The 27,921-nt window shown below is 46.6% G+C and overlaps 1 protein-coding gene across 1 annotated transcript; it reads right to left on the bottom strand.

Annotated features, from left to right (window-relative positions):
- Nucleotides 1-1,692: 1,692 nt before the first annotated feature.
- Nucleotides 1,693-15,901, bottom strand: MRGBP (MRG domain binding protein). Its single transcript, XM_075347779.1, has 5 exons — nt 15,703-15,901; nt 10,752-10,873; nt 10,303-10,384; nt 3,558-3,632; nt 1,693-3,387 (listed from the first exon to the last, which is right to left on the bottom strand). The coding sequence occupies exons 1-5, from the start codon at nt 15,839-15,841 to the stop codon at nt 3,197-3,199; spliced, it is 609 nt and encodes a 202-aa protein (XP_075203894.1). The 5' UTR covers nt 15,842-15,901; the 3' UTR covers nt 1,693-3,196.
- Between the last annotated feature and the right edge of the window lie 12,020 nt (nt 15,902-27,921).

Raw genomic sequence — 27,921 nt, 5'->3', positions numbered from 1 at the left:
AGAAATGAGGCTGTTAGCCAGTCACAGCGACGCCGCCGACCAGGTAAGTACGTATGACGCTGCCGTAGCGATAATATTCGCTACGGCAGCGATCTTCACATATCGCCATAATGATAGGGGCGGGTGCTATCACGCTCGCCATCGCTAGCATCGGCTAGCGATGTTGCAGCGTGTAAAGCCACCCTTACAGTAAATCATTCACTAACCTGTGAGCGGCGGCTGTAATCACTCCCACGTCACTTGGCACTTTGATTGACAACACACACACACACGCTTCACAGCAAGCCAGGCAGTGATTACAGCCGCCGCTCACAGGATAGTGATTGGTCACTGTACACACTTTGTGTGCCTTCTCTAGGCCTGAAAGTGAGCAGCTACAGGGAGGATACAAATTCATTTTCTCCCAGTAGCCACGCTTTCAGTAAGGAAGACAGGCAGTATTATGACCCTACTTGCCTGCAGATTAACCTTGTAGCTGAAGGTAAATAGCATTTCCCAACATGACAGGTTCCCTTTAAAAATTGCCAGCAAAATCCACTTGCTACTTAAAAATGTGCAGTTTTGGATTTTTATGACCTTCGTGTCACATCCAGTCACCACCACATACACAAACAATAAGTGTCACAACGCATCTTCTGATCTTCAAGCCACAACTTTACTCTTAAGGGTGCTTTACACGCTGCGACATTGCTAACGATATATCGTCGGGGTCATGGTGTTTGTGACGCACACCCAGCGCCGTTAGCGACATCTCAGCGTGTGACAGCTAGGAGCGACGATCAACGATCGCAAAAACGTCAAAAATTGTTGATCGTTGACACGTCGCTCCTTTTCATAATATCGTTGGTGGTGCATGCCGCTGGTTGTTCGTCATTCCTGCGGCAGCACACATCGCTATGTGTGACACTGCAGGAACGCCGAACATCTCCTTACCTGCATCCACCGGCAATGAGGAAGGAAGGTGGTGAGCGGGATGTTCCGGCCACTCATCTCCGCCCCTCCTCCGCTATTGGGCGGCCGCTCAGTGACGCCGCTGTGACGCCGAACGCACCTCCCCCTTGAAGGTGGGATTGTTCGGCGGTCACAGAACAGGTAAGTGCGTGTGACGTTGCTGTAGCGATAATGTTCGCTACTGTAGCGATCACCAAATGTCGCACGAATGACTGGGGCGGGTGCTATCGCTCGCGATGTCGCAGCGTGTAAAGCACCCTTTAGGGAATAAAACTCTGTCCGGGACACGTGATGTCACACATGAAGTAATTTAAGTCTCTAGTGAATGAAAGCAAGCAGACATCTTGAAACCGTATACATCTTTTTTTCCTGCCAGAATCTACTTGGGCTAGACTAATACACAAGCATTTTAATATGGATACAAGCGGCCATGAAAGGATCTGCTCCGCGTCAGATACGGCACCACGCCGTCCACGGCTGTTTGTGCTATCTCACAGCTTTGTCTTACCCACTTGAATTGAGCTGTGCCGCAATATCAGGGAAAACCCACTGACGAGAGTGGCACCGTTTCTTCTTTTTCTAATAGTAAACACTTTATTTAACCTATTAAAGTCATAGAGGCTTAAAAACGCCCCAGTATTTTATTCATTGCCTTTAATAGAGATAAGTGATCCCCCCAAACTCCCTCATGTCACAGTGCCACATGTATATAGGAATAAATGCAGGACACAACGCACTGGCTTTATATACAAAAAACACTTTATAAAACATTAAAAACGTTAAATATATTGCTGCAGTCCTGTGCACCAGTCCTTGGGGTCGTCCTCGAGAACTGCCCCCTAGCTATAAATATCAGCCCCTACTTATAATACAAGAGTCCCAAAAAATAGAAGGCACCGGGGCTCTGGTGTCCACTACAGCTAAGGGAAACAGACTGCGGTCTGCGGCTTTAGAACACTTCATAAGATGCAACATAACAGTAGGCCGGCTAAGAGTGAATGCTGGAAGTTGTAGTCCCACAACTAACTTACCTATGGCTATTCTAATACTTGGCTGCTCCTGCACTAGAAATAGTGCAAAACTGTATTTTGTCCTGATTGCTGCCGGCATGTGCGATTTCCCGAAAATGTAAATTCCCAATATACCGTCCCCAAATCTTTTCCATTTCAACGCTGGTTCCACCAGTGTTTGGATTGTGGAGTATTGGTATATCGTATATAATGAGGTCATGTGACCACAATGACCAATGCCTTGCGATGGATTGTGTATAGCAGTGTTTCCCAAACTCCAGTCCTCATGGCCCTCAACAAGTCATGTTTTCAGGATTTCCTTACTATTGAACATGTGATGGAATCATTATCAAGGCATCACCTGTGCTGTATTAAAGAAAATCCTGAAAACATGACCTGTTGGGGGCCGTGAGGACTGGAGTTTGGGAACCACTGGTGTATAGCCATCATGTATGACACCAGTATGGCATATAGGCACAAGAGCAGATCACTAAATCTGTCCTCCCCTTTGAGTGATGGATTCACGTCAGATTATATATATATATAAAATTTTGCTACTGGAATCTGTCATCTTCCCGCTGCTTAACCCTAGAACGCATACCTGGGGCCTCGCAGGCCTGCTAGGTCATTTGTTTTCTATGGTAGATTGAATTGCTTGCGCGTTCTAGGGTCAAAGGAACTTTCTAATATTTCACAGTTCACTGGATTTTAGTTGTCAACACCAACCAATAGTAATGATGCCTGGCAGCCGCCTATCCCCCACTTAAATTTAAATAGCATGTGCAGTTTTTTCTTCTTTATAAATAGGGGGTGGGGGTGGTCAGGGTATCACCCACCTTGAAATGTCTATGGCCAGCTATAGAGCAGGCATGATCTTCAGCCCCCCACCCACTCCTAAAACCACTAGTATTACAAAAGTTTCAGCACCAAAAAGATGCCCGGTCTTTGAACCCGTATTTAGGAGAATGTGGAATCCCCCTCTAACAACTATAACTACAGCTAATCAAAAAAACAAAAACACAAACTGGAGGGCCTGCCCCCCTCCCCCAATCAGAGAACTCGGTGACCCTTAAACAAAAGCCCCAACTTCTCAGTGTAAAAACAAGAACAGAGCACGCTCTCCGAAACGTATGTGATCACCGACGCAAACAAGACACCGGTAACGGGATCCTGTAGATGAGAAGCTGTGAGGTCACGTCGCGGTGTCCTACAGGCCCAGGTGGCAGATCTCGTCCTTACGTACGTCTCCGCTTGTTGGCATTGGGACTGGATGGATTGCTGTTGGCGTTAACCACCTTCTCGGTGAGGCGGCTGCGCTTTCTCTTATCACCAGACTCCTTGGAGCCAGATTCAGACAGCGTCCTCTCCTTCTCTTTGCTTGGTTTGTCTGCAGTCTTCCCTGAAGTTGTCGAAGAGTTTGTAAAAGCTGAAAGAACCAATTGTGAGATTGTGACATCAGAAATCACAGGGGATAAAAAAAAACCAAAAAAAACAAAAAACAAAAAACTTTCCCAGAACCCTGAGTGTCAATCCTTTACTACTGTCCATCCACACATTCATGCTGCCAGAGATCAAAAGGGAAAACAGCGGCCTCACCTTCTTCAGACGCCAAGTGCAGATCTACATCCTCCTTTGCTTCTTCTTTGATGTCATCTTCGGTGATCACTTTACCTAACAAACAACACAACATTAACAAAAATCACCATCTTGTGCCAAGAAAGACTCCAGATCTACCAGGTTAAAGGGAACCGGTCACATGCAATATGCACCCAGAGCCACGAGCAGGTTCTGGATGCATATTGCTAATCCCTGCCTAACAGTGCCTGTATCTATTAGCATAGATAAAGATATCTTTAAAAAAGATAAAGATCCTTTATGATATGCTAATAAGGCCAGTGACTAGTCGTAAGGACGTTACTTCCCGTGGGTGTGCTAACATGCTAATGAATTTGCAGCGTCAGAGGCATGGTCGCTCACCTCTCTGCTGTCACTGCAGTTGACACTGGTTTTCGTCACAGTGCGCATGTTCAGAAGTCCACGGACTTCCGGTCATGCGCACTATAAAGCCGGGTGTACACGTCCCGGCTTCAAACTGGTGTAGTGCGTATGACCGAAAGTCCAAGGACTTCTGATCATGCACACTGACTCCACGCCTAGCATTTTTAGGTGGTGCAACAGACACAGGTATGCGTGTCACTGCCGAGGAGGACGCTGGGCATTGAATAGCATGTTAGTACACCCCTGTGGGCGTGCTACCATGCTAAGAGAGCGGAATGAGAGCTGGAACTAACGCCCTTGCGACCAATCCCTGGGCTCATTAGCATATCATAAAGGATCAAAATACTTTTTCTAAAGATCTCTTTATCTATGCTAGTGTATACAGGGACGGTTAGGCAGGGAATAGCAATATGCACCCAGAACTGCTCTTGATTCTTGTTGCATATTGCAGCTGCCATGTTCCCTTTAAGATTCCTAATGAAGACCCCAAACAATCAGCTGGTCACACATTTGTAATGCAGGGTAAATGTTAGGCCAGATATGTTCTCCCTATGTTCGGACACAAAGAAGGGGGGGGTAGAAACCTGAGCAGCAGTGGACGTTCAACTTTGGCTTCCATGTGCTCTTGAACAAAATATACAGACAAAAAACTAAATAAATAAAGACACCCTAATGTTTAGATTGGATGTTTGTGTTACATGAGTTTTTTTGTTTTTTTTTTAAAAGGTTCAGCTATTTTCATATTACAATCTTTTTTGAAAAGCAAAAGTTAGCAAGCTTGCAATTTCCACTAGGGTTTTTTTTCCCTTTCTTTTTTTAACACTCATACTGCTTGTTTTTTTAAGGAAGAATTTTAAGCAGGCCCATTATAACAGGCAGGATTGCAATGAGAGGTAACACCTCTATCCACCATTCACAATAGAGGTCATCACAACTGACCCTGTTCCCCTTCCATCATAATGACCTTTGCTCATTAGATCCTTTAATACAAAATACAGGGGCAGAGTCTCTTCGTTGTTGCTAATTTTCTGGTCCTGAAACAGGATGTTAGGCTATGTGCGCACTAGAAAATGGATTTTTCTTAAGAAAAATCCGCACCCTGTGGCAGAATACCGTACCCACGGCAAAAACTGCGGTAATAATGCACCCGCGGTTTTTCCGCAGTTTGCCGCGGTTTTACCGCGGTATTGCTGCAGGTTGGTACATGTGTTTTAATGCATTCAATGCAATAAAGCACATTGGAAAAAAAAAAAAAAGGCATTTCTTTCTGAGATATATAGTAGATAGATAGACAGAAGAATAGATAGATGAATAGAGGGATAGATAGAAGAATAGATGAATAGAGGGATAGATAGAGGGATAGAAAGTAGGATAGAGAGAGGGATAGAGAGAGGGATAGAGAGAGGGATAGATCAATCAACAATCGGCACGCTGCAGTTCTCATAAGCGGTAGTGTGTTCACATTACCGACCGTGAGAAATGACCTGTAATTACCTCTCTGCAGGCTCGTTGCGAGGCTGCATTCTGTACAGTGTGTCAGTTGCGGCTGGATGCAAGCATCGTGGGACCTCGGTGGATTACGCCGGAGCTGTGTGTTTGGGGGATTAATAAAATGGTGAAAATCTTAATTACTTACCGGTAATGGGATTTTCAGAAGCCCATGACAGCACAACCTATATCTCAGGTGGTGCTGTCATGGGCGAAAGGGAAAAGAGGGGCTTTTTTGTCTTTTATTTAAAATAAAGGATTTTTCGGTGTTTGTGTTTATTCACTTTACATACGGGTTAATCATGAAAGCTGTCTCATAGATGCTGCCATGTTTAAGCCTGGAATTAAATGGCAGTGATGCACTGCCATTTAACTCATTATCACCCTGATTGCCACGGCATCACGGCAATCTGGAAGAGTCGGGGACACTCTGGGACTGCCACATAATGGATGAGACAATCCCGGGGCAGCTGCGGGCTCATGTTCTCGGCTGCGGGAGGGGGCATTAACCCTGGCCCTCACCAGCCTGAAAATATCGGGCCACCGTTGTGTGTTTACCTCGACTAGACGGTAAAAATACGGCGGAGCCCACGTTTTTTTTTTTTTTTATATGTACGTTTGATTTGTATGTGTATTCTATGTCTGTGTGTGTGTGTGATGTGTGTGTGTTTACTCTGTTCTGCTCCACTTCCTCTTCTGTCATAATGACATCACTTCCCTGCAAACCGCAGGCAGCGATGAGCATTTCCGCAGGTAAATCGCGGCTATACCGGGGGTATACCGCACATCATTTGCTACCTGCAGTATACCCGCGGTATTTCATGATTACATTACAGTGAATGGAGTGAAATACCGCAGGTACCTGCGGAAAAGAAGTGACATGCACATTTTCTCAAGAAAATTCTGCAGAAACAATGTTCTTGAGAAAAAAAAAAACGCAGAGTGCGCACAGCTATTTTTTTTAGGTTTTGCTGGGAAATGTCTGCAGAAAGATTACAAACATTTCTCAAGAAATTTCTGCAGTAAAACCGCAGGTATAAACGCAGTGTGCGCACAAGGCCTAAGGCTATGTGCGCACTAGAGCTTTTTACCTGCGGATTTACCCGCGGATTTGCCCCGGAAATTTCTTGAGAAATGTCTGCAATCTTTGTGCAGACATTTCCCATGAAATTCAATGAGAAAAAAAAATAGTTGTGCGCACTGTGCGGATTTTTCTCAAGAAAATTTCTTGAGAAAATTTTCTCGAGAAACTTTCTTGAGAAAATGTGCATGTCCATTAATTTCCGCAGGTACCTGCGGTATTCCGGGGGTATTCCGCAGGTAGCAATGATGTGCGGTATACCACCGGAATAGCCGCGAATTACCTGCGGGAATGCTCATCGCTGCCTGCGGTTTTGCAGGAAGCGATGTCATTATGCCAGGAAGAGGAAGCGGAGCAGAGTAAACACACGTCGCACTCCCTGGACGCCGCACAGAAGCACTTCCGTGCGACCTCCAGGTGCCCGTGCAGTCTGTGTCCTGCTCCGGCCTCGCGGCTGCCTGCACTGCAGTGTCAGTGTCTGCCCGCAGTGTCATCAGCCTGTCACGCGGCAGCGCAGGCAGACACTGACATCCTGCAGTGCTGGGAGCCGCGGGGATGACGATCGCTGCTGTCAGGAGGTGAGATCATTACCTGCTGTGACGATCTCCTGCCTCCTGACGTCAGCGCTGTCACTGCTGTCTATGCCCGTCTCGCGAGCGGCCCGAGACTGTCACTAGCGGTGACGTCACGGGCTCTCGCGATACTTCTGACAACGCGGCGGGCATAGAAGTCAGTGACAGCGCTGACGTCAGCAGTACAGGAGATGATCACAGAAGGTAATGATCTCATCTATGCTCCTGATGGCAGCGCTCGTCATCCCCTGCAGTGACCTGAGCTGACCTATTGATGTTAGCTCAGGTCACTGCATTGCTCTCCCAGCCAATGGGGAACATTCTGTTCTTCATTGACTGGGACAGCGACTATGGTATGGATCGCCGTGTCCCCCCCCCCCTTATTGGATTACGCCGGACGTGGAATTGATTGTGCTCTTTTCAATAAATTGGTTAAAGAGGGAATGTTTTGGGGAGTGTTTTTTCAAATAAAACTTTTTTTGTTTTCTATTTTTTAATTATTACTGACTGGGTTGGTGATGTCGGGTATCTGATAGACGCCTGACCTCACCAACCCCAGGGCTTGATGCCAGGTGACATGACACATCTGGCATCAACCCCATATATTACCCCGTTTGCCAACGCACCAGGGCGCGGGATGAGCTGGGGCAAAGCGCCAGGATTGGCGCATCTAATGGATGCGCCACTTCTGGGGCGGCTGCGGCCTGCTATTTTTAGGCTGGGGAGTGTCCAATAACAGTGGACCTCCCTAGTCTGAGAATATCAGACCCCAGCTGTCCGCTTTACCTTGGCTGGTGATCCAATATGGGGGAGGACCGCACGTTTTTTGTTTTAAATTATTTATATAATTTAAAATAACAGCGTGGGGTGCCCACTGTTTTGGATTATCAGCCAAGGTGAAGCTGCCAGCGGTGGTCTGCAGGCTGCAGCCGTCTGCTTTACCCTAGCTGGCTACAAAAAATGGGGGGACCTCACGCCGTTTTTTTTTAATTATTTATTTATTTTATGGCTAAATACAAGGCTAAGCACCCTTTAGTGCCACATGAAAGTCACTAAAGGGTGCCAGCTTAGAAAATGCAGGGAGGTGGAACATTATATAGGTTTTTCTCATCTATCTATCTATCTATTCATCTATCTATCTATCTATCTATTCATCTATCTATCTATCCCTCTATCTATCTATTCATCTATCCATCTTTCCCTCTATCCATTATCTGTCTATCGATTATCTTTATTATTTATTGCAGGGACAAACCTGCGGTAAATCCGCGGCAAATCCGCGGCAAATCCGCATGCGGATTTGGTGCGGATTTTTTCCGCAGGTCCGGAAATCTTTCACTGGCAGAAGTTTCTCAAGAAATTTTCTTGAGAAACTTCACATTTCTAGTGCGCACATAGCCTTAGAGTCAAAAAGCCTCAGTGGCCGGTGTGAGAATTGCAAGATTTCTATTTTTACCAAAAGGAAGGATAATTTTCTGTGCGGATGGTAAATAATTATTCCAAAAACGTGGTATGACAAATCTTGCAGTTTAATTCTCCACGCGTTTCAAGTCACATGGATTTCTTTCTCAGGAGAACCACAATTCTAGCAAACACAGATGCAATATAGGTTTAAACAGTTTCCAAAAATAGACAGTTTTCTTTAAAAATTGCTTATAATCCTTACCAATAAAAGTATGACGGAAAAAAGAGAAGAAAAGAAGAGTAGAATGGAGGGGAATTCAATATAAAAGGGAGGTGTAATTATAGAAAAAAATAATAAGGAGCATATATAGGGCTGAACACTACAAGGGGCTGCTGATAAGTCTTTGGCTTTGTGATCTTTTTTGTTTCTATGGTAACGAATGTTACATCACATGAAAGCCTTATGTGTCTAATATATGTTTTCAAAATGTTGTGTTTGTTGCTTATGGCAACAGTGTTCTACGCACACGGGAAAACAAAATGGCGGAGTCTAATGCGGTATTCACAGCAACTGAGAGCAGTGGAGAGATAAAATTCTTGTTTCTGCAAGGAAAGTCCACGGAGGATATTCATGGTGATATTTCTCAGATATTGGGGGATCAATGCCCTTCATATTCCACAGTTAAGAACTGGGTTGCCAAATTTAAACGGGCCACTTCAGCACCAATGATGAGGAACGTCCTGAACGACCAAGAGTGGTTGTTGTTCCGGAGATCGTCAATGCTGTGCACAACCTCATACTGGAGAATCGAAGAAATTCACCTAAAGCAATAGCAGACATCATGGGGATTTCCTGTGAACGTGTTTGTGTCATTAGAAATTAACATTTGGACATGAGGAAGCTATCTGCAAAGTGGGTCCCAAAATGTCTGACGACAGATCAGAGAAGCATGAGAGTGAAAACTTCCCGGTCCATTTGTCAGCGTTTACAGACTGATAAGAACCTCCTGGATCAACTGGTCACTATGCATGAGACCTGGATTTATATGTATGACCCTGAAAACAAGGACCAGTCAAAAGAGTGGAGGCACAGTGCTTCTCCTCATCGAAAGAAGTTCAGGGTGCAAAAATCAGCCACTAAGGTGATGGTGTCTGTGTTCTGGATAAGGAGGGTGTGCTGCTAGTGGGCTACCTTCAAAAGGGTTCCACCATCAATGCAAGGTATTACATTGAACTTTTGGTCCAACTGAACGCCGCTCTAAAGGCCAAAAGGTGCGGTAAGCTGTCCAAAGGAATCTTGTTCCTGCAAGACAACGCATCCACTCACACTGCACAAGCAACCACGCCAAAACTGGCAGAGCTGGGCTTCCAGCTGGTTGACCACCTCACCAGATCTAGCTCCCTCCGACTATCATGTTTTCATACCTGAGGAAACACCTCAAGGGTACCAAAATTTCACACCATTTCTGATGCCATGGCTGCTACGGATGCCTGGTTTGAGGCACAACCAAAATCCTTCTTTTTGCTACACTTACAGAACTTGGAATACCGATGTAAGAACTGTGTTGACATCAGTGGAGAGTTGTTGGAATAAATGTAAAGTTTCATCATCCTATCTCGTTTCTTTCTGGGTAAAGTCAAAGACTTATCAGCAGCCCCTCGTAAAAGAAGGAGGTGGATTATGTTAAGCAGGGAAAGATGTGTAACAGTGGAGCTATGGGAGACAGTGGAGAGGTCCATGGCAGGATATACAGTGGATGGGAGTGGGATGAGACCCCAATGTGCCCCTGCTACTCACCCTCCTTCACCTCCTGTATAATCTCCTCAGGCAGAATAAAGTTCTTCTCGGAATTTGGGAACGGCAGGATCTCCGATTCATGCTGAGAAAGAAATCACACGGTGAGGACAGCACTACATAGACCACAACTAAGCGCTGATACTGTATATCAGTTATTGTAGACCTTCTGACGGACTGTTGATTACAGAAGGGGGACTGATCAAACCAGGCTCAATACAAAGTCTACAGGTCCGTACCCCACTGTGTGACCGCAGGATTTGAGAGATCAGTAGAGGAGGGGTCTCAGGGCTGGGACACCCATTGATAAAGCAGGGTCTACAATACATTAAAAAAAATAGTTCCAAAATTGAGTGACGAAAAGGCCAGAAGTGACTCTAGTGTGCCCCTCAGGGTGGGATAAGCTGGGTGTCCCTTACTGGTCAGGATTGGCCTCCATGAGCCGCACTCACCAGGGCCTGCATGTCATACATGGTGCGCAGATGTTCCCATATAACCTTGGAGGAGATCTGACGGCCGATGTTCTGGCTGAACTTATCCCGAATGCAGATCATGTGGAAGTGTCTGTTCACACCTGCAGGGAGGAAGGGAAACAGTCAGCAAGGCCAGGGCGTGGTTACATCGGACAGGGTGTAATAACACCAATGGTCTGTCCTGAGGATAGGTCATCAATATGTCGAGGAGTCTACTGCCAGTCTATAGTGTCCAGCACAGTAAGCTCATTTTTAAACTAATTTCCAATAGTTTTTTGTTTACCAATTAAATAAAAAAACTACAGCTTCGGTGTCGCCGCATTGTTCTGACCCAGTCAGGCCATTGTTACCATACATGGAATACAGAAAAAAGGGGGATAAAATGGTGGAATTATGGGTTTTTTTCTACGATACTTGTAGCTTTTAAAAAGGGAATCGGTCAGCAGGTTTTGCTACCTCATCTGAGATCACCATGATGTAGGCAAAGAGATCCTGAATCCAACGATGTATCACTTAGTTTACTGGGTGCAGTGGGTCGAACACAATCAGAATTTTTAGATTTAGGAATGCAGCAGAGATGAGAAAGCTGCCCCCGCCCACACCAAGCTCTCTATGTACAATGTCTATAGACAGTAAGCTACCAGTCAGAGGAGGGAGCATGGTTGACAGCATGGCACAGCCAGCAAGTCACACCAATGATAACATCCTACTGCTTAAACAACTGTAGCACCCCTGAAGCTATCAGGGTGCTACAAGGTTCTGCATCCCCACAAGGATGCAGGGCCTACCCCCTAGGGTCCTGGGAGACCAGTGCCAGTAACACCAAAAACCCAGGTAATCCCATTTTTTCCCCAACAATCCCCCTTACAATGGTGCAAAGCTAGGGTCGGACCAATGGATGGCCGCCTACACGTGGAGCCACTCCAGTCCACTAGTTGACCAGGTGGGAGGGGCAGACTGTGGAGAGTAGAGGAAGAGGAGTGAAGGTGGAGACGTGCTGACTCGGGTTAACAGTAACCTGGTTCCTAGGAGAGTAGTTGCTGGTGGAGTACTCCCGGAACTACGCACCGACGGGGTACAGGACCTTAGTACAAGAAAGAGCTGTTAACACCTGCACAGTGAGGGGACCATCAAGGACCTCACTGACCCTAAAAATCCGAAGACTCAGTAGCAAAGGGAGAACCGGGGATAGGACCAGAGACTCCAACCCCACAGGGTTCACGTTACCGTCAGGCGGACAGAAGTGGACAAACCACCGGACGGGGACCCCCAGTTTCTCTATGCCACGGGGACCCATTTACCAGAGACAGGTGCAGGGAAGAAGGAACCAGAGTACTAAACTGGCACTAGGACGAAGGGGACCTGGAGGTGAAACCAGCCGACCTCGGGTAACCTGTTACCATCAACTAGCAATGAGTAAAAACCAGTTGCACTAAACCCCTTGTGTGAACTACCTTCTACCGACGCCCGTCACAACACCCATCCTCTGGGGCCCGGCCCTGCTTGCGGAGGGTCTAACATTCAGGCTGCTAATAACAACAGCCCCAGTAGTGGACATTGTGCAGCGGCGGCTCCATCCACATAGCTGCAACACCGCAAGTGGCGTCACGTATGAACACTTATCTATTCACCTGTAAAAACACTCCCATTACAAAAAGGGCCCAGGGCACGGAACCGGGCAACGGCCACCCCAGTGACATTCCCCAAGAGATACACTGCCCGGGATCGAGTACCCCATATCCCTGGGCGTGACACAAACATTGCAGGTAAACAGCTCAGATCTTGACGAGACAGGCATAGCTGAATCTTAATTGTTAACCCCTACATCATGTTGTTTTCTGCTGACAGATTCCCTTTAACTGCTTTTCAGCACATTGTATAGAAAAAAAATGAAAAGGGGCCACTGATTCACAATAAACAAGATCTGATACGTTGATGTCAACCGAAAAATAAGTCATGGCTCTTGTAAGGAAAAGACCCAAAACACAATGAGAGAGCAAAACTGGAAATTGGCCACGACACAAAGGAGTTAAAGGGACTTGGTCAGCACAGAAAGACTGTTCAAACAAAGCACATGCCCTCAGAACCCCTCTGGTGTGGCCAAACAGGTCGGCACCCCTTCCCGTCTACTCCTTGTAGGATTGGCAGTTTTTGCTTTACAGGAGTCAGAGAAAGGCAGAGATAGTTGGCAGGGTGCACTGCGCCGTTTGGCCAAACCAAGGGCTCCCTGAGCGCCTGTGCTTGGTTTGAACAGTCATTTCGTGCTGACAGATTGCTTTACACGGGGCTAAACTACAGAACTGCAATGGCCACCAATAATACTGTCAGTTACTGCAGAAAAAGAGCCACACAGCTCCAGCGAGCAGGCAGCACGCTTACTATGGGCACAGACATGTCTTAAGGTACCGTCACACATAACGAGATCGCTAGCGAGATCGCTGATGAGTCACGGTTTCTGTGACGCAGTAGCGATCCCGTTAGCGATCTTGTTATGTGTGACACCTACCAGCGATCAGGCCCCTGCTGTGAGATCACTAGTCGTTGCAGAATGGTCCAGGTCATTTTCTTCAAAGGCGATGTCCTGCTGGGCAGGACGCATCGCTGTGTGTGACAGGGTCAGAGTGACTGCTGAGATCGTTATACAGGTTGCTACTGCGACCTGTATTGTTCCTGCATTGTTGGTAAGACCTGACTGTGTGATATCTCACCAGCGACCTCCCAGCGACTTACCTGCAATCCCTATCAGGTCGCATCGTTTTCGGGATCGCTGGTAAGTCGTTGTGTGTGACTGGGCCTTTAGGGGCTGCTGCAGTTAAGCCTCATTTAAAGGGGCTTTCCCTTTGGATATTTTTCCACTGTCTGTGACACTGCTCCTCGCATTGGCTGCAGTGTTGGGGGAGGGGCTCCATCTGCACAGCGGAGCCACTAATCTTACTGATTGGATGCAGCGGTGAGGGAGGAGGTTCCATTTACATAGGCAGAGCCATAAACCAAAAAGACCAAATTACCTAAAAAACCATTTTATTCACATATATGCCACAAACACAGTACACATATTAAAAATATTAGTGATGAGAAGAAAGGTGGGAATCAATCTCCCCTAATCCTCACCCTTCCTGTCATACAGGAGTCGGCATCCTTAAGTTTATTGACGCCCCCGTTCCTCGTCGACTTGAGTCCTATACTGACCCTCCACTCACTCTAAGAGAAATACCATGTGTCTCAATTCAAAGTGGGTAAAGTGAAACACCCAAGATCAGACCCACAGAAATAGTATGTGACATCAAGTAATAAAGGTACTAAATTCTGTCAGTAGATGTCATGGAGTAACTGTGGGAAGGGTGTAACTCAGTCGACTGTCAATCATAAAAACATTTGCTGCATTCTGTCCAGGATACACCCCACGCGTTTCGCCCTCTTATTAAATCAGTAGGGCTCATCAGGGGTATGACAGCATAGATCCTTGACAAACAGCTACAACCATCAATATTAAGATGATATCAGGGAACTCATCTTGTTAAGATTGTTAAAGAGTTCCTCCACCAGGATCAGGACCAAGACATCAATTGTATCTGAACATCAATAGCGTACATATCCACACGCCTGAAGGCCTATCCAAATGTCCAAAAATCACACACATGTGCATCTAATATAGATGAGCATATATACGGACACAGGCTCATTCACATGTGTATCTCACACTGCTTCAGCACGTTTGAAGACTTAGCCACCAGTCTAGGCTCATTCATGCGTGTATAGATGAAATCCATCCACAGGAGACAATACCCCTTAAAGAGATGAATACGTATCCCCACAATAGGAATACCACTATGGTGAATCCTGATCCAGTGCGGCCAGTTAGTGGTGGGACAGACACCTCTGAATCAGAGTATCCGGATAACGATGTGTATCCAGTGTGGGTGTCTGCCATACATAGGCAGAGCCACTAAGCTCACTGACTGGCTGCTGAGCCATCGGCAGGACGTCAGCGCTGCAGCCAAGACTTAGCAATGGACCAGGGGACCGGGAATAAAGAGTGCTGTTATTTTATACCAAACTGCAGCTGGGGATCAGGATTTTTACAAAAGTGGACAACCCCTTGAAATGAGAGTGAATCAGACACAGTCCCTAAGCACTGCATGCCGCTGTGTCCACAGGGAGGGGATGCACCACTTGCTAGACAACCCCTTTAAGAGAGCTCTGCTGATTTCAGTGGGAGGGCAGGGATATTATGGGGCCTCCTGACTCTGCCCGGACAGATGATGAAGGAGGACAGATCAGGTATGTGGTCTCTGCTCCCACTGTTGTGAGGGGAGATAAGCCGCCATCACACGCCTCATCTCCCCTGACACCTATTGTGGTATATGGGTATTTACCCACATGCGGTTCGGCTGCCGTCAGTACCAGACCACCACCAGGACAGTACTGAGCCCGTGCAAACAGCGCCCCCAATGTACTGGTGGCTGTGTCTGGTACTGCAGCTCAGCCTCATCTACAGGAACAGTCCACAAGGACGAGCGCGGAGGCAGGAGTGCTCCAGCACTCACCAATTACACTGGGATTAACTTTTATAGTTGCCATAGAAACCATGTCTTAAAGGGACAAACAGCAGCATCTCTCATAATAGATTGGAAAACGTGAGGTGCTGCATGCCCCTTTAATGCTCATGTGACACTGATGCCCAGTACTGTCTCTCGTAGCAGCTCCTGTGTTACTATGGGATGGATGAGGGCCTGTACTGCGCATGCGCCCCTATAATCTGATCCCTATTGTCTCCTTATGTCACCGATTACATAATAACAATCCCTACTGCCGTCATGAGACACGGGACGGGACACCGGGAGGCCATACGGTCCTTCACGCCCATCCCCCACCCCTCCCGGTCAGGCGATCTACTTCAGCCCGGGGATCAGTTGCGGCCTTCACTTACCGACGGGTTTATGACCGAGCATGGCGTGAAACAGGCACACCTCTACTTCCGGGCTCCACAGCACCGGCTCCTCCGCTGGGGGTCCAGGGACCGGCTCCGCTCTCTCCACAACTCCTTCCCCGGTCTCCGTCTCACCCATCGCAGCCGCCACTACCGTGAAACACCGGAGAGCTGCGGCCTCTGCTGGAGGAAAGAGGTACTGCACACAACAGCGACATCTAGTGGTGGCTTTTACGTACTGCACACAACAGCGACATCTAGTGGTGGCCTCTCCGTACTGCACACAACAGCGACATCTAGTGGTGGCTTTTACGTACTGCACACAACAGCGACATCTAGTGGTGGCTTTTACGTACTGCACACTACAGCGACATCTAGCGGAGGCTTTCCACAGTACTGCACACAACAGCGACATCTAGTGGAGGCTTTCACCGTACTGCACACAACAGCGACATCTAGTTGAGGCTTTCACCGTACTGCACACAGCAGCGACATCTAGTGGAAGCTTTCACCGTACTGCACACAACAGCGACATCTAGTGGAAGCTTTCACCGTACTGCACACAACAGCGACATCTAGTGGAAGCTTTCACCGTACTGCACACAACAGCGACATCTAGTGGAAGCTTTCACCGTACTGCACACAGCAGCGACATCTAATGGAAGCTTTCACCGTACTGCACACAACAGCGACATCTAGTGGAGGCTTTCACCGTACTGCCCACAGCAGCGACATCTAGTGGAGGCTTTCACCGTACTGCACACAACAGCGACATCTAGTGGAAGCTTTCACCGTACTGCCCACAGCAGCGACATCTAGTGGAGGCTTTCACCGTACTGCCCACAGCAGCGACATCTAGTGGAGGCTTTCACCGTACTGCACACAAATCAAATCAAATAAGCTTTATTGGCAGGACCAAATACAAATTAGTTTTGCCAAAGCAAGTGTACAATAGGGACTGGGACTGGGACTGTGGGGATGGTGGGTGGGGACCATAGTAAGGATCTTAAGGCTCTGGCCAACTGATCCAGGAAGCCATTATCTATCCCCCATTTCCTTGAGATGGCTGGATTGTCATTGTAAATAAGCACTTGTACCTTGCCCCTCCCCCCAACTCATTGTAGATTGTAAGCTCTCACGAGCAGGGTTGCCTTTTTTTCCCCCCTTTAAATATTGTATCTTCTATAATTGTTACTTGTTTGTATATGTTTATGTATATGATATGTATATGAGCCTCCTGAATTGTAAAGCGCTGCGGAATATGTTGGCGCTATAGAAATAAAGATTATTATTATTATTATTAAGGATGGATGGGGCACATCTAGGAGACGTTGGGGGCTATGGAAGTCCATGGCTTATCATAGTTCTCTTTCTCGAAGTCTATGACATTCGCTCACATACTGCGCTGCTATCTCCACTGCGCTCTCTTCTTCCCCCAGCAGGATATATATTTTCTCTTCCTCCTTCATGGAGCTGAAATCCGGGAAGAGATGGGAGAGTCTCCTGAAGTGAGTGTCCCTCACTGCTGAGTACTTGGTGCAGTGTAGCAGGGAGTGGGTTTCATCCTCCAGGGCCTCCAGGTCACAGTGTTGGCACAGTCTGTCCTCCCTGGGCTTGTAGCTCTGCTTGTGTCGGCCGGATTCGATGGCTAGACTGTGGGCACTGAGTCTATATCGGCTCAGGGTCCTGTGGTCTCTGGGGTCTGGGAGTTTTTCCAGATATGGGGCCAGTCTGTAGTCTCTCTGTAGTCTCTGGTACGTGGTCAGTTTCTGTGAGGTGTTGATGTCAGTCACTGACATACCTCTCCTGGCCCTCGTCTACCATCTTCCTGATTCTGGTTCTTGTCAGGCTGCTGTGATTGGTGATTTTGTCCAGTTGGGTTTGGGAGAGCTGTGCCAGGGGTCCTGGTTCATCTGGCCCACGTATATATATCAGAGCTTTGTGGTGATGGGAGCTTGGATTGATACTCTATAGGTGAGCCCGAAATGATAGTGCCCTCTTCAGAACTGCTAGGTGTAGAGGGAATCTGCCCAGCTCAGCTCGACAGGCGCTGTTGGAGGTGCTTCGATGGACCTGGAGAAGGTGCTTACAGAATTCCAGGTGGAATATTTCTGTTGGGCTGGAATCCCACCTTGACCAATCTGGGTAAGTGTGAGGGCCCCATACTTCACTTCCGTACAGGAGGATTGGGGCGATGATGGAATCGAAGATTTTTAGCCAGACCCTCACTGGAGGCTTCAGATGATAGAGTTTCCTTCGGATGGCATAGAAGGTTTTGCAGGCCTTGTTTTTCAGGGTCTCTATGGCTTGTTTGAAGCTCCCTGACTGGTGAATGTCCAGGCCCAAGTAGGTGTATTTGTCTGTTCCTGTTAGAGTGCAGTTGTTTAGGACAAATGGAGGATGCTGGTCAAATCTCCTTTTTCTCTTCTGGAACACCATGATGTTGGTTTTCTTTAGGTTGATCGGTAGTGCCCATGTGGAGCTGAATTTCTCCAAGATTTGTAGGTTGTCTTAGAGGCACACAACATGGACATCTAGTGGAGGCTTTCACCGTACTGTACTGCACATAACAGGGACATCTAGTGAAGGCTTTCACCGTAGTCCACACAACAGTGACATCTAGTGGCGGCTTTCACAGTACTGCACACAACAGTGACATCTAGTGGAGGCTTTCACAGTACTGTACTGCACATAACAGGGACATCTAGTGGAAGCTTTCACAGTACTGCACACAACAGTGACATCTAGTGGCGGCTTTCATTGTACTGCACATACGGTATCAGGAACATCTAGTGGAGGTTTTTACATACTGCGCACAGCAATGACATCTAGCGGTGGTTAATAGATACTACAAATATCAGACCCTTTTAGGCCCTCTTCACACATACTGGAGACACGTTACTGCTCATCACAGAGTCCGCACAGTGCAGTGTGCGCTGAGACCGGGTGCTGCTTAAAGCCAATAGAGCCTCGTCCTGAGTTTCCATAGACTTTGATGTAGGTAATGGCATGGGAACTACTGGACTACGTCAGAGCTGGGAACGTTACTTTGTAATAAATGGCTGAATGATGGACAGTCTCTTGTTTTTATTTCTCTCTTTTTATGTATTTCAGGTTTCCATTGTGGACAGGGGCGTAACTACCGCGGTCGCAGCTTAGGGGCCCGCTCTGCAGACCACGTGGCCGCTATATATACCGATGTCGCCGATGACACCGGGCCCCCCTGCCCGGCATCATCGGCGGCGGCACTGGGCCCCCTCTCCCGTCATCGCGCACAGCAATGAAGCATACAGCGGCGCTCCATGCTCCATCATTCTCCCCCTGTGCACGGTGACGTCACTCCTGTGCGACTGCTGTGCTGAGAGCACAGAGCGCAGGACTGGAGACAGTGACCAGAGCAGCAGGGGAATGGAGGACAGAAGTGAGGACGGAGCAGTGGTGAAACGAACAGAGAGGTGAGTAATTTTTTTTTTTTTTAATCAGGGAGTACATGGTGGCCAGAGGCCTGGGGGTGCTGCATTATATACAGGGAGGACTGGGGGTGCTGCATTTTACACAGGGAAGCCTGGTGGGGGTTCTGCATTATATACAGGGAGGCCTGGGGGTGCTGCATTTTACATAGGGAGGCCGGTGGGGTTCTGCATTATATACAGGAAGGCCTGGGGGTTTTGCATTATGCACAGGGAGGCCTGGGGGTTTTGCATTATGCACAGGGAGGTCTGTGGGTACTGCATTATACACAGGGATGCCTGGTGGGGGCTGCATTATACACAGGGAGGCCTGGTGGAAGATGCATTATACACAGGGAGGCCTGGGGGTTCTGCATTATACACAGGGGGGCCTGGTGGGGGCTGCATTATACACAAGGAGGCCTGGTGGAGGCTGCATTATATACAGGGAGGCCTGGTGGAGGCTGCATTATACACAGGGAGGCCTGGTGGAGGCTGCATTATACACAGGGAGGCCTGGTGGAGGCTGCATTATACACAGGGAGGCCTGGTGGAGGCTGCATTATACACAGGGAGGCCTGGTGGAGGCTGCATTATACACAGGGAGGCCTGGTGGAGGCTGCATTATACACAGGGAGGCCTGGTGGAGGCTGCATTATACACAGGGAGGCCTGTTGGAGGCTGCATTATACACAGGGAGGCCTGGTGAGGGCTGCATTATACACAGGGAGGCCTGGTGAGGGCTGCATTATACACAGGGAGGCCTGGTGAGGGCTGCATTATACACAGGGAGGCCTGGTGAGGGCTGCATTATACACAGGGAGGCCTGGTGAGGGCTGCATTATACACAGGGAGGCCTGGTGAGGGCTGCATTATACACAGGGAGGCCTGGTGAGGGCTGCATTATACACAGGGAAGCCTGGTGAGGGCTGCATTATACACAGGGAGGCCTGGTGAGGGCTGCATTATACACAGGGAGGCCTGGTGAGGGCTGCATTATACACAGGGAGGTCTGGTGGGGGCTGCATTATATACAGGGAGGCCTGGTGGGGGCTGCATTATACACAGGGAGGCCTAGTGGGGACTGCATTATACAAAATGAAGGCCACCTTATACATGGACTATAGGGATGCATTTACATGGAGGAGTATGGGGCTGCATAATACAATATGAAGGTTTATGGGGCTGCATTATAATATATGGAGGACTATGGAGGCTACCTTATACATGGACTATGGGGGTGCATTATAAAACATGGAGGCCTATGTGGTGCAGTATAATCTATTGAGTACTATGGGGTGAATTATAATACATGGAGAACTATGGGAAATGCATTATAATACATGGAGAACTATGGGAAATGCATTATAATACATGGAGGACTATGGGAAATGCATTATAATACATGGAGGACTATGGAGGTGCATTCTATTATATCAAGGGTTATGTGGGACCCTTTATACTATATGGATGGCTATGTGGGGGCCATTACAGTATTTGGAGAACTATATACGAGGGGGGACAAAGATACAAGCATGGAATTCAAACGTTTCGTGCTGAGGGAAAAAGGCTCTTTCCCTCAGCACCCAGCTTTCCCATGCTCTGCTATAATCTTCTCTCAGCACCCAGCTTCCCCATGCTCTGATATGGGAAACCTGGGTACTGAGAGTAAGAGCCAAGTGTCAGTGTGATTATCATGTACCGCGAGTGCCAGTGTCATCCCGTATCCCAAGTGTTGGGGTACGTGGAGGGGGGAGGCCCGGGTCCGAACTTTGCACCGGGACCCATCAATTTCTAGTTACGCCACTGATTGTGGACTATGTGGGATTCTGTGAACTACTTTTTTTTTTATTTATTAATAAATTGGTGAACCAGGGAGAGAGTCAGGGAGTGATTTTTTTTAAATTAAATTATTTTTTGTGTTTTTTAAATCTTTATGCTTACTGGGTTAGTAATGGGGGTGTCTGATAAGCCTACTAACACGAGGGCTTGCTGCCAGCTGACACTATACAGCTGACATCAACCCCATATACCATTACTCCAATTGACAATGCACCAGGGCGATTAAGAAGAGCCGGGCAAAGGTCCAGAATTAGAGTATCTACTAAGATACAACACTTTAGAGGAGAATGCGGGATGGTATTTTAAGGCCAGGAAGGGGCCAATAACCATGGCCCTTCCCAGCCTGATAATAGCAGCCCGCAGCAAATAGGAAAGGGGGAGAAACAACTCGTTTTTTTCATTTAATTATTTATTTATTGGGCTAAATAGCTGTACTGTCTATCCATCTATCTAATCATCTATCTAGCCACATCTTTTACACATCCAAACCATTGATTTTAGTGTCATGTGTTTTTTGTTTTTTTTCCCCGTACGAGTCACACAGGGATACCACACACAGATTGTACACACGGATAGACAAAACGGACCGTGCAAATCGTGCGTTTTTTAAACAGAAGTATAAAGGAGGTTTTAGTTGTGGCTTATAGGTACTGAATGCAGATGGGAGACATGAGACTGGAATACTGTATAAGGAATACATCGCCACCTAGAGGAAAATTTGCTGCAGTACACATTTTAGTATGAAATTCATTGTATATGGAATAACACACTATGGGTTCTAAGGGTCACTATGGTTGGCACTTAGACCCTTTGGATTAATGGAGGCACTCTGGGTGGCACAGAGACACTTTGGAGTATTGGAGGGACTATGGTTTTTCCATTGGCACTGGATTATTAGTAGCAGTGTGGTTGGCACTAGGACATATGAGAATTCTGGGGGCACTATAGTAGACACCGTGACACTTTAGGAATTTTTGGGGCACTATTGATGGAACTGTGATACATTGGATTAAAAAAAACTATGGGTGAGGGACAATTCTAACTTTTAAGGCATTGTGGGGGGCACTGGGAAACTATGACTGTAACTGTAGGGGTATTGTGATCAGAAATGGGGGACTATTGTGACTGTTAATATTATGGGAACACTACAGAAAATAATCCAGGTATGATGATCTGTAGTGAAATTCTAGTTCTAGTGGTGATAATTAAAGAGCATAAAAAATTCCCATACTGATATCCCGCAACTATTTGCTACGGTTAGTACTTATATATTTGTACATAGAGGGCAGCATTATAATAGTTATATTATACATTATGCACAGTATTATAGTAGTTCTATTCTACATACTGGATCTTTTTATGAGGGGGTGACTGAATTAGCAATACAATCTAAAGCTTCCCTCACTGTAATATCAACATTCAATATATCTTTTTTTATGAAGCTGTGACCTCAGAATTTTTAGATTGTTTGAAGCAATAAAAACCTGTTTATAAAGACACCAGCGCTGGATTACTGCTTATTTCTCTGTACTATAATACTGCCCCTATATACAAGAATATAGCTACTATAATACTGCCCCTATGTATAAGAATATAACTAATATAATACTGCCCCTATGTATAAGAATATAGCTACTATAATACTGCCCCTATATACAAGAATATAGCTACTATAATACTGCCCCTATGTATAAGAATATAACTAATATAATACTGCCCCTATGTATAAGAATATAGCTACTATAATACTGCCCCTATATACAAGAATATAGCTACTATAATACTGCCCCTATGTATAAGAATATAACTAATATAATACTGCCCCTATGTATAAGAATATAGCTACTATAATACTGCCCCTATATACAAGAATATAGCTACTATAGTACTGCCCCTATGTATAAGAATATAACTAATATAATACTGCCCCTATGTACAAGAATATAGCTACTATAATACTGCCCCTATGTATACAAATATAGCTAATATAATACTGTCCCTATGTACAAGAATATACCTACTATAATACTGCCCCCTATGTATAAGAATATAACTACTATAATACCGCCCCTATGTACAAGAATATACCTACTATAATACTGCCCCCTATGTACAAGAATATCCCTACTTAATACTGCCCCCTATGTACAAAAATATAACTACTATTATACTGCCCCTATGTACAAGAATATAACTACTATTATACTGCCCCTATGTACAATAATATAACTACTATAATACTGCCCCTATGTACAAGAATATAACTACTATAATACTGCTCCTATGTACAAGAATATAACTACTATAATACTGCTCCTATGTACAAAAATATAACTACTATTATACTGCCCCCTATGTACAAGAATATCCCTACTTAATACTGCCCCCTATGTACAAAAATATAACTACTATTATACTGCCCCTATGTACAAGAATATAACTACTATTATACTGCCCCTATGTACAAGAATATAACTACTATAATACTGCCCCCTATATACAAGAATATCACTACTTAATACTGCCCCCTATGCACAATAATATAATACAAGACCATAGCTACTATAGCATTGCGGTATCTTAGTAGATATAGTCTTGTCCATAGAATAATTATAGTAGTTATATTTGTTTAGTACATTAATAATGTCATGAAGATATTACTCATCCTATTTACAGTATATTCTTCCTGCTTTGCTCCTTGACTGTTCTCTCTGGTGCTATGATTAGTGTGTGGAGTTGTGCTTCAGGTGGGTTATACTCCATGATGAGCAGGAGACATGAATACGGATTTATTAATATGTCTGCCTCTTCATCTTCTGTCATCCTCCTACACGTCAGCCATGGACCTCTAGTTACCAGGCTCTTCCACGCACAGGACACTATGATATGTACAGCTATTGTATCATAAGATAATAGCAATTTTTAATTTCATTCTGGCTTTCTTTCTATTGCCTGCCCAGCAATGTATTCAGTTTATGGCAGCATATTGTTGTAACTGTCTATAATGTAATGGGTATTAGGTAGAAACTGCATAACAGTATTATACAGTAAGTATTTTGGGCACCAAATCTTTGTTTTTTGCAAGCACAATATGACGGCATTATTTGGGCCATCCAGTTATCTATGAGCTGCCGTAGATCTCTGATATAATTCACTAATACACTATAAGGAACCAGGAATGTGCAAATATTAATTGCTCCAAATTATGCCCCTTTACACCAGATAAATTCCCCGAGTATGAGTATGTACGGACATTGTGTTAGCACGTTATGACAGTATTATGCGTACTGTATATGCAAAAATGTGAACACTAGGTATTATTTAATGACCATTATATTAGCACTGTAGGGTAATACTGAATAGTCACTGTATGAGCACAGTGTGACGGTATTATATGAGTACTGCATAGTGGTATTTTGTGGGGACTGTAAGCAGTAGTGAGAATTATATTAGCACTGTGGGGTAATATTGAATAGACAGTGTATGAGCACAGTATGACGGTATTATATGAGTACTGCATAGTGGTATTTTGTGGGGACTGTAAGCAGTAGTGAGAATTATATTAGCACTGTGGGGTAATATTGAATAGACAGTGTATGAGCACAGTGTGACGGTATTATATGAGTACTGCATAGTGGTATTTTGTGGGGACTGTAAGCAGTAGTGAGAATTATATTAGCACTGTGGGGTAATATTGAATAGACAGTGTATGAGCACAGTATGATGGTATTATATGAGTACTGTATAGTGGTATTTTGTGGGGATTGTAGGCAGTAATGAGCATTATATTAGCACTGTGGGGTAATATTTGTGTAAGTACTGTGTGGGTAGTCTACAACAGTACACTACAGACACTCTGTGGAGGTATGTGAGTGCTGTAAGGTAATTGTCATGCTAATGGGTGTGGACCCACTGCGCCACAGGCTGGGCTTACCATGGACTGGGTCAAGACTAAGTGACTACCTGGTTTTTAACTAGAGGTTTGGCTTGTGCTGCAGGTAGCCACCAGGTACCACTCCAGGGCAGTCCTTGATACTGTGACAGCTGACCCCAGGGGTCAGGTATGTACTATGGGTATATGACAGAACAGACTGGACAGCGGATACAGACAGATTGCCTGGCATAGGTAGGATGGCTCGTACAGACGTTTACACAGGACAGGTACTGGTTCAGTATCCCGGGTTCGGATTCACAGGACAGGTTCTGTATTCAGGAACAGAAGTTTGTGCACACATTAGCAAACGTACAGGCAAGCTGAAAATACATGTTTCTCACGCACCTCAGGCCTTAAGTACCCAATGCCTCTCAGCCTAAAGGCCCCTTTACACACTGAGACTTTCAGCGATCCCAACCTGGCCGGGATCGCTGCAAAGTCTCTGGTGAGTCTCTGGTGAGCTGTCAAACAGGCAAACCTGGCCAACGACGCAACAGCGATCCGGACCTGCAGAACGACCTAGCTAGTCAAACACTGGAAACGAGTGATGTGTCACAATATCTGTCAATCACTATTCTCTGTCAGTCGGTCTCTCCCTCTCGGTCTCTATTCTCTCACTGTCGGTCCGTCACTATCTCTGTCCCTCTCTCACAGTCTGTCGGTCATGTTCCCTTCCTCTCTCATACTCACTGATCCCCGATCTCCGGCGTGGCGCTGCACGGCATTCACACTGCTCCGGCGGCTTTTACTGTTTTGAAAAATCCGGCCGCTCATTAAACAATTTCGAATTCCCTACTTTCAACTCCCACAGGCGCCTATGATTGGTTGCAGTGAGACACGCCCCCACGCTGACCGACAGATGTCTCACTGCACCCAATCACAGCAGCCGGTGGGCGGGTCTATACTGTGCAGTGAAATAAATAATTAAATAATTAAAAAAACGGCGTGCGGTCCCCCCCCAATTTTAATACCAGCCAGATAAAGCCATACGGCTGAAGGCTGGTATTCTCAGGATGGGGAGCTCCACGTTATGGGGAGCCCCCCAGCCTAACAATATCAGTCAGCAGCCGCCCAGAATTGCCGCATACAGGAGTTATTGGCAGCCCATAGCTGCCAATAAGTCCTAGATTAATCATGTCAGGCGTCTCCCCGAGATACCTTCCATGATTAATCTGTAAATTACAGTAAATAAACACACACACCCGAACAATCCTTTATTAGAAATAAAAAACACAAACACATTCCCTCATCACCAATTTAATCAGCCCCAAAAAGCCCTCCTTGTCCGGCGTAATCCACGGACCTCCAGCGTCGCTTCCAGCTCAGCTGCATGCAGGTGACAGGAGCAGTAGAAGACACCGCCGCTCCTGTCACCTCCACGCAGCTAATGAAGGCAATAGCGCGATCAGCTGAGCTGTCACTGAGGTTACCTGGATCCAGCGGTGGATGCAGCGGTGGCCGCGGGTAACCTCAGTGACAGCTCAGCTGATCGCGCTACTCACCTCAGTTGCTGCGTGGAGCTGACCAGAGCGGCGGTGAGTAGCGCAATCAGCTGAGCTGTCACTGAGGTTACCCGCGGCCACCGCTGCATCCAGTGACAGCGGGTAACCTCAGTGACAGCTCAGCCGATCGCGCGGCTGTCTTCATTAGCTGCGTGGAGGTGACAGGAGCGGCGGTGTCTGCTGCAGCTCCGGTCACCTCCATGCAGCAGAGCTGGATGCGACGCTGGAGGTCCGTGGATTATGCCGGACAAGGAGGGCTTTTTGGGGCTTATTAAATTGGTGATGAGGGAATGTGTTTGTGTTTTTTATTTCTAATAAAGGATTGTTCGGGTGTGTGTGTTTATTTACTGTAATTTACAGATTAATCATGGAAGGTTTCTCGGGGAGACGCCTGACATGGTTAATCTAGGACTTATTGGCAGCTATGGGCTGCCAATAACTCCTTATTACCCCGATTTGCCAACGCACCAGGGCAAATCGGGAAGAGCCGGGTACAGTCCCAGAACTGTCGCATATAATGTATGCGGCAATTCTGGGCGGCTGCTGACTGATATTGTTAGGCTGGGGGGCTCCCCATAACGTGGAGCTCCCCATCCTGAGAATACCAGCCTTCAGCCGTATGGCTTTATCTGGCTGGTATTAAAATTGGGGGGGACCGCACGCCGTTTTTTTAAATTATTTAATTATTTATTTCACTGCACAGTATAGACCCGCCCACCGGCTGCTGTGATTGGGTGCAGTGAGACACCTGTCACTCAGCGTGGGGGCGTGTCTCACTGCAACCAATCATAGGCGCCTGTGGGCGGGGAAAGTAGGGAATACGAAATTGTTTAATGAGCGGCCGGCTTTTTCAAAAGAGGAAAAGCGGCCGCAGCAGTGTGAATGCCATGCAGTGCCGCGCCGGGGATCGGGGATCTGTGAGTATGAGAGAGGAGGGGAAAATGACCGACAGACTGTGAGAGAGGGACAGAGAGAGAATAGAGACCGAGAGGGAGAGACCGACTGACAGAGAATAGTGATTGACAGATATTGTGACACATCACTCGTTTCCAGTGTTTTAAGTCCCCTTTACACACTGAGACTTTGCTGCACAGCGGGAAACAAAGGACCAAAGAATGGTCCTGAACGATTTGTAGCGATCAGCAACTTCACAGCAGAGGCCAGGTCGCTGATGTGTTTCACACACTGCAATGTCGCTGGGGAGGTCGCTATTACGTCACAAAACCGGTGACGTTACAGCGATGTCGTTTGCGATGTTGCAGTGTGTAAAGCCATCTATAGGTTGGAGGCACTTCTGGAATAAGCATGCTGCCCCTTTAAGAGGCAGGGAGCATGCGCGCTATAAGCACGCTCCCAAGATGCCTGCGTAGTCCCTGGGAGCAGGAGATGAGTCCACAACAGCCCAGCCCGGATGGTGACCATGTCGGCATCCCCGAGACTCCAGCGTTACAGCAATATTTTTTTTAGGCGTAGTTATGTGGATAATATATGG

The sequence above is a fragment of the Anomaloglossus baeobatrachus genome, chromosome 5 (assembly GCF_048569485.1).
Source record: "Anomaloglossus baeobatrachus isolate aAnoBae1 chromosome 5, aAnoBae1.hap1, whole genome shotgun sequence".
Taxonomy (NCBI): domain Eukaryota; kingdom Metazoa; phylum Chordata; class Amphibia; order Anura; family Aromobatidae; genus Anomaloglossus; species Anomaloglossus baeobatrachus.
The sequence above is the reverse complement of the archived record's forward strand: the minus strand, read 5'-3'. Positions and strand labels throughout refer to the sequence as shown.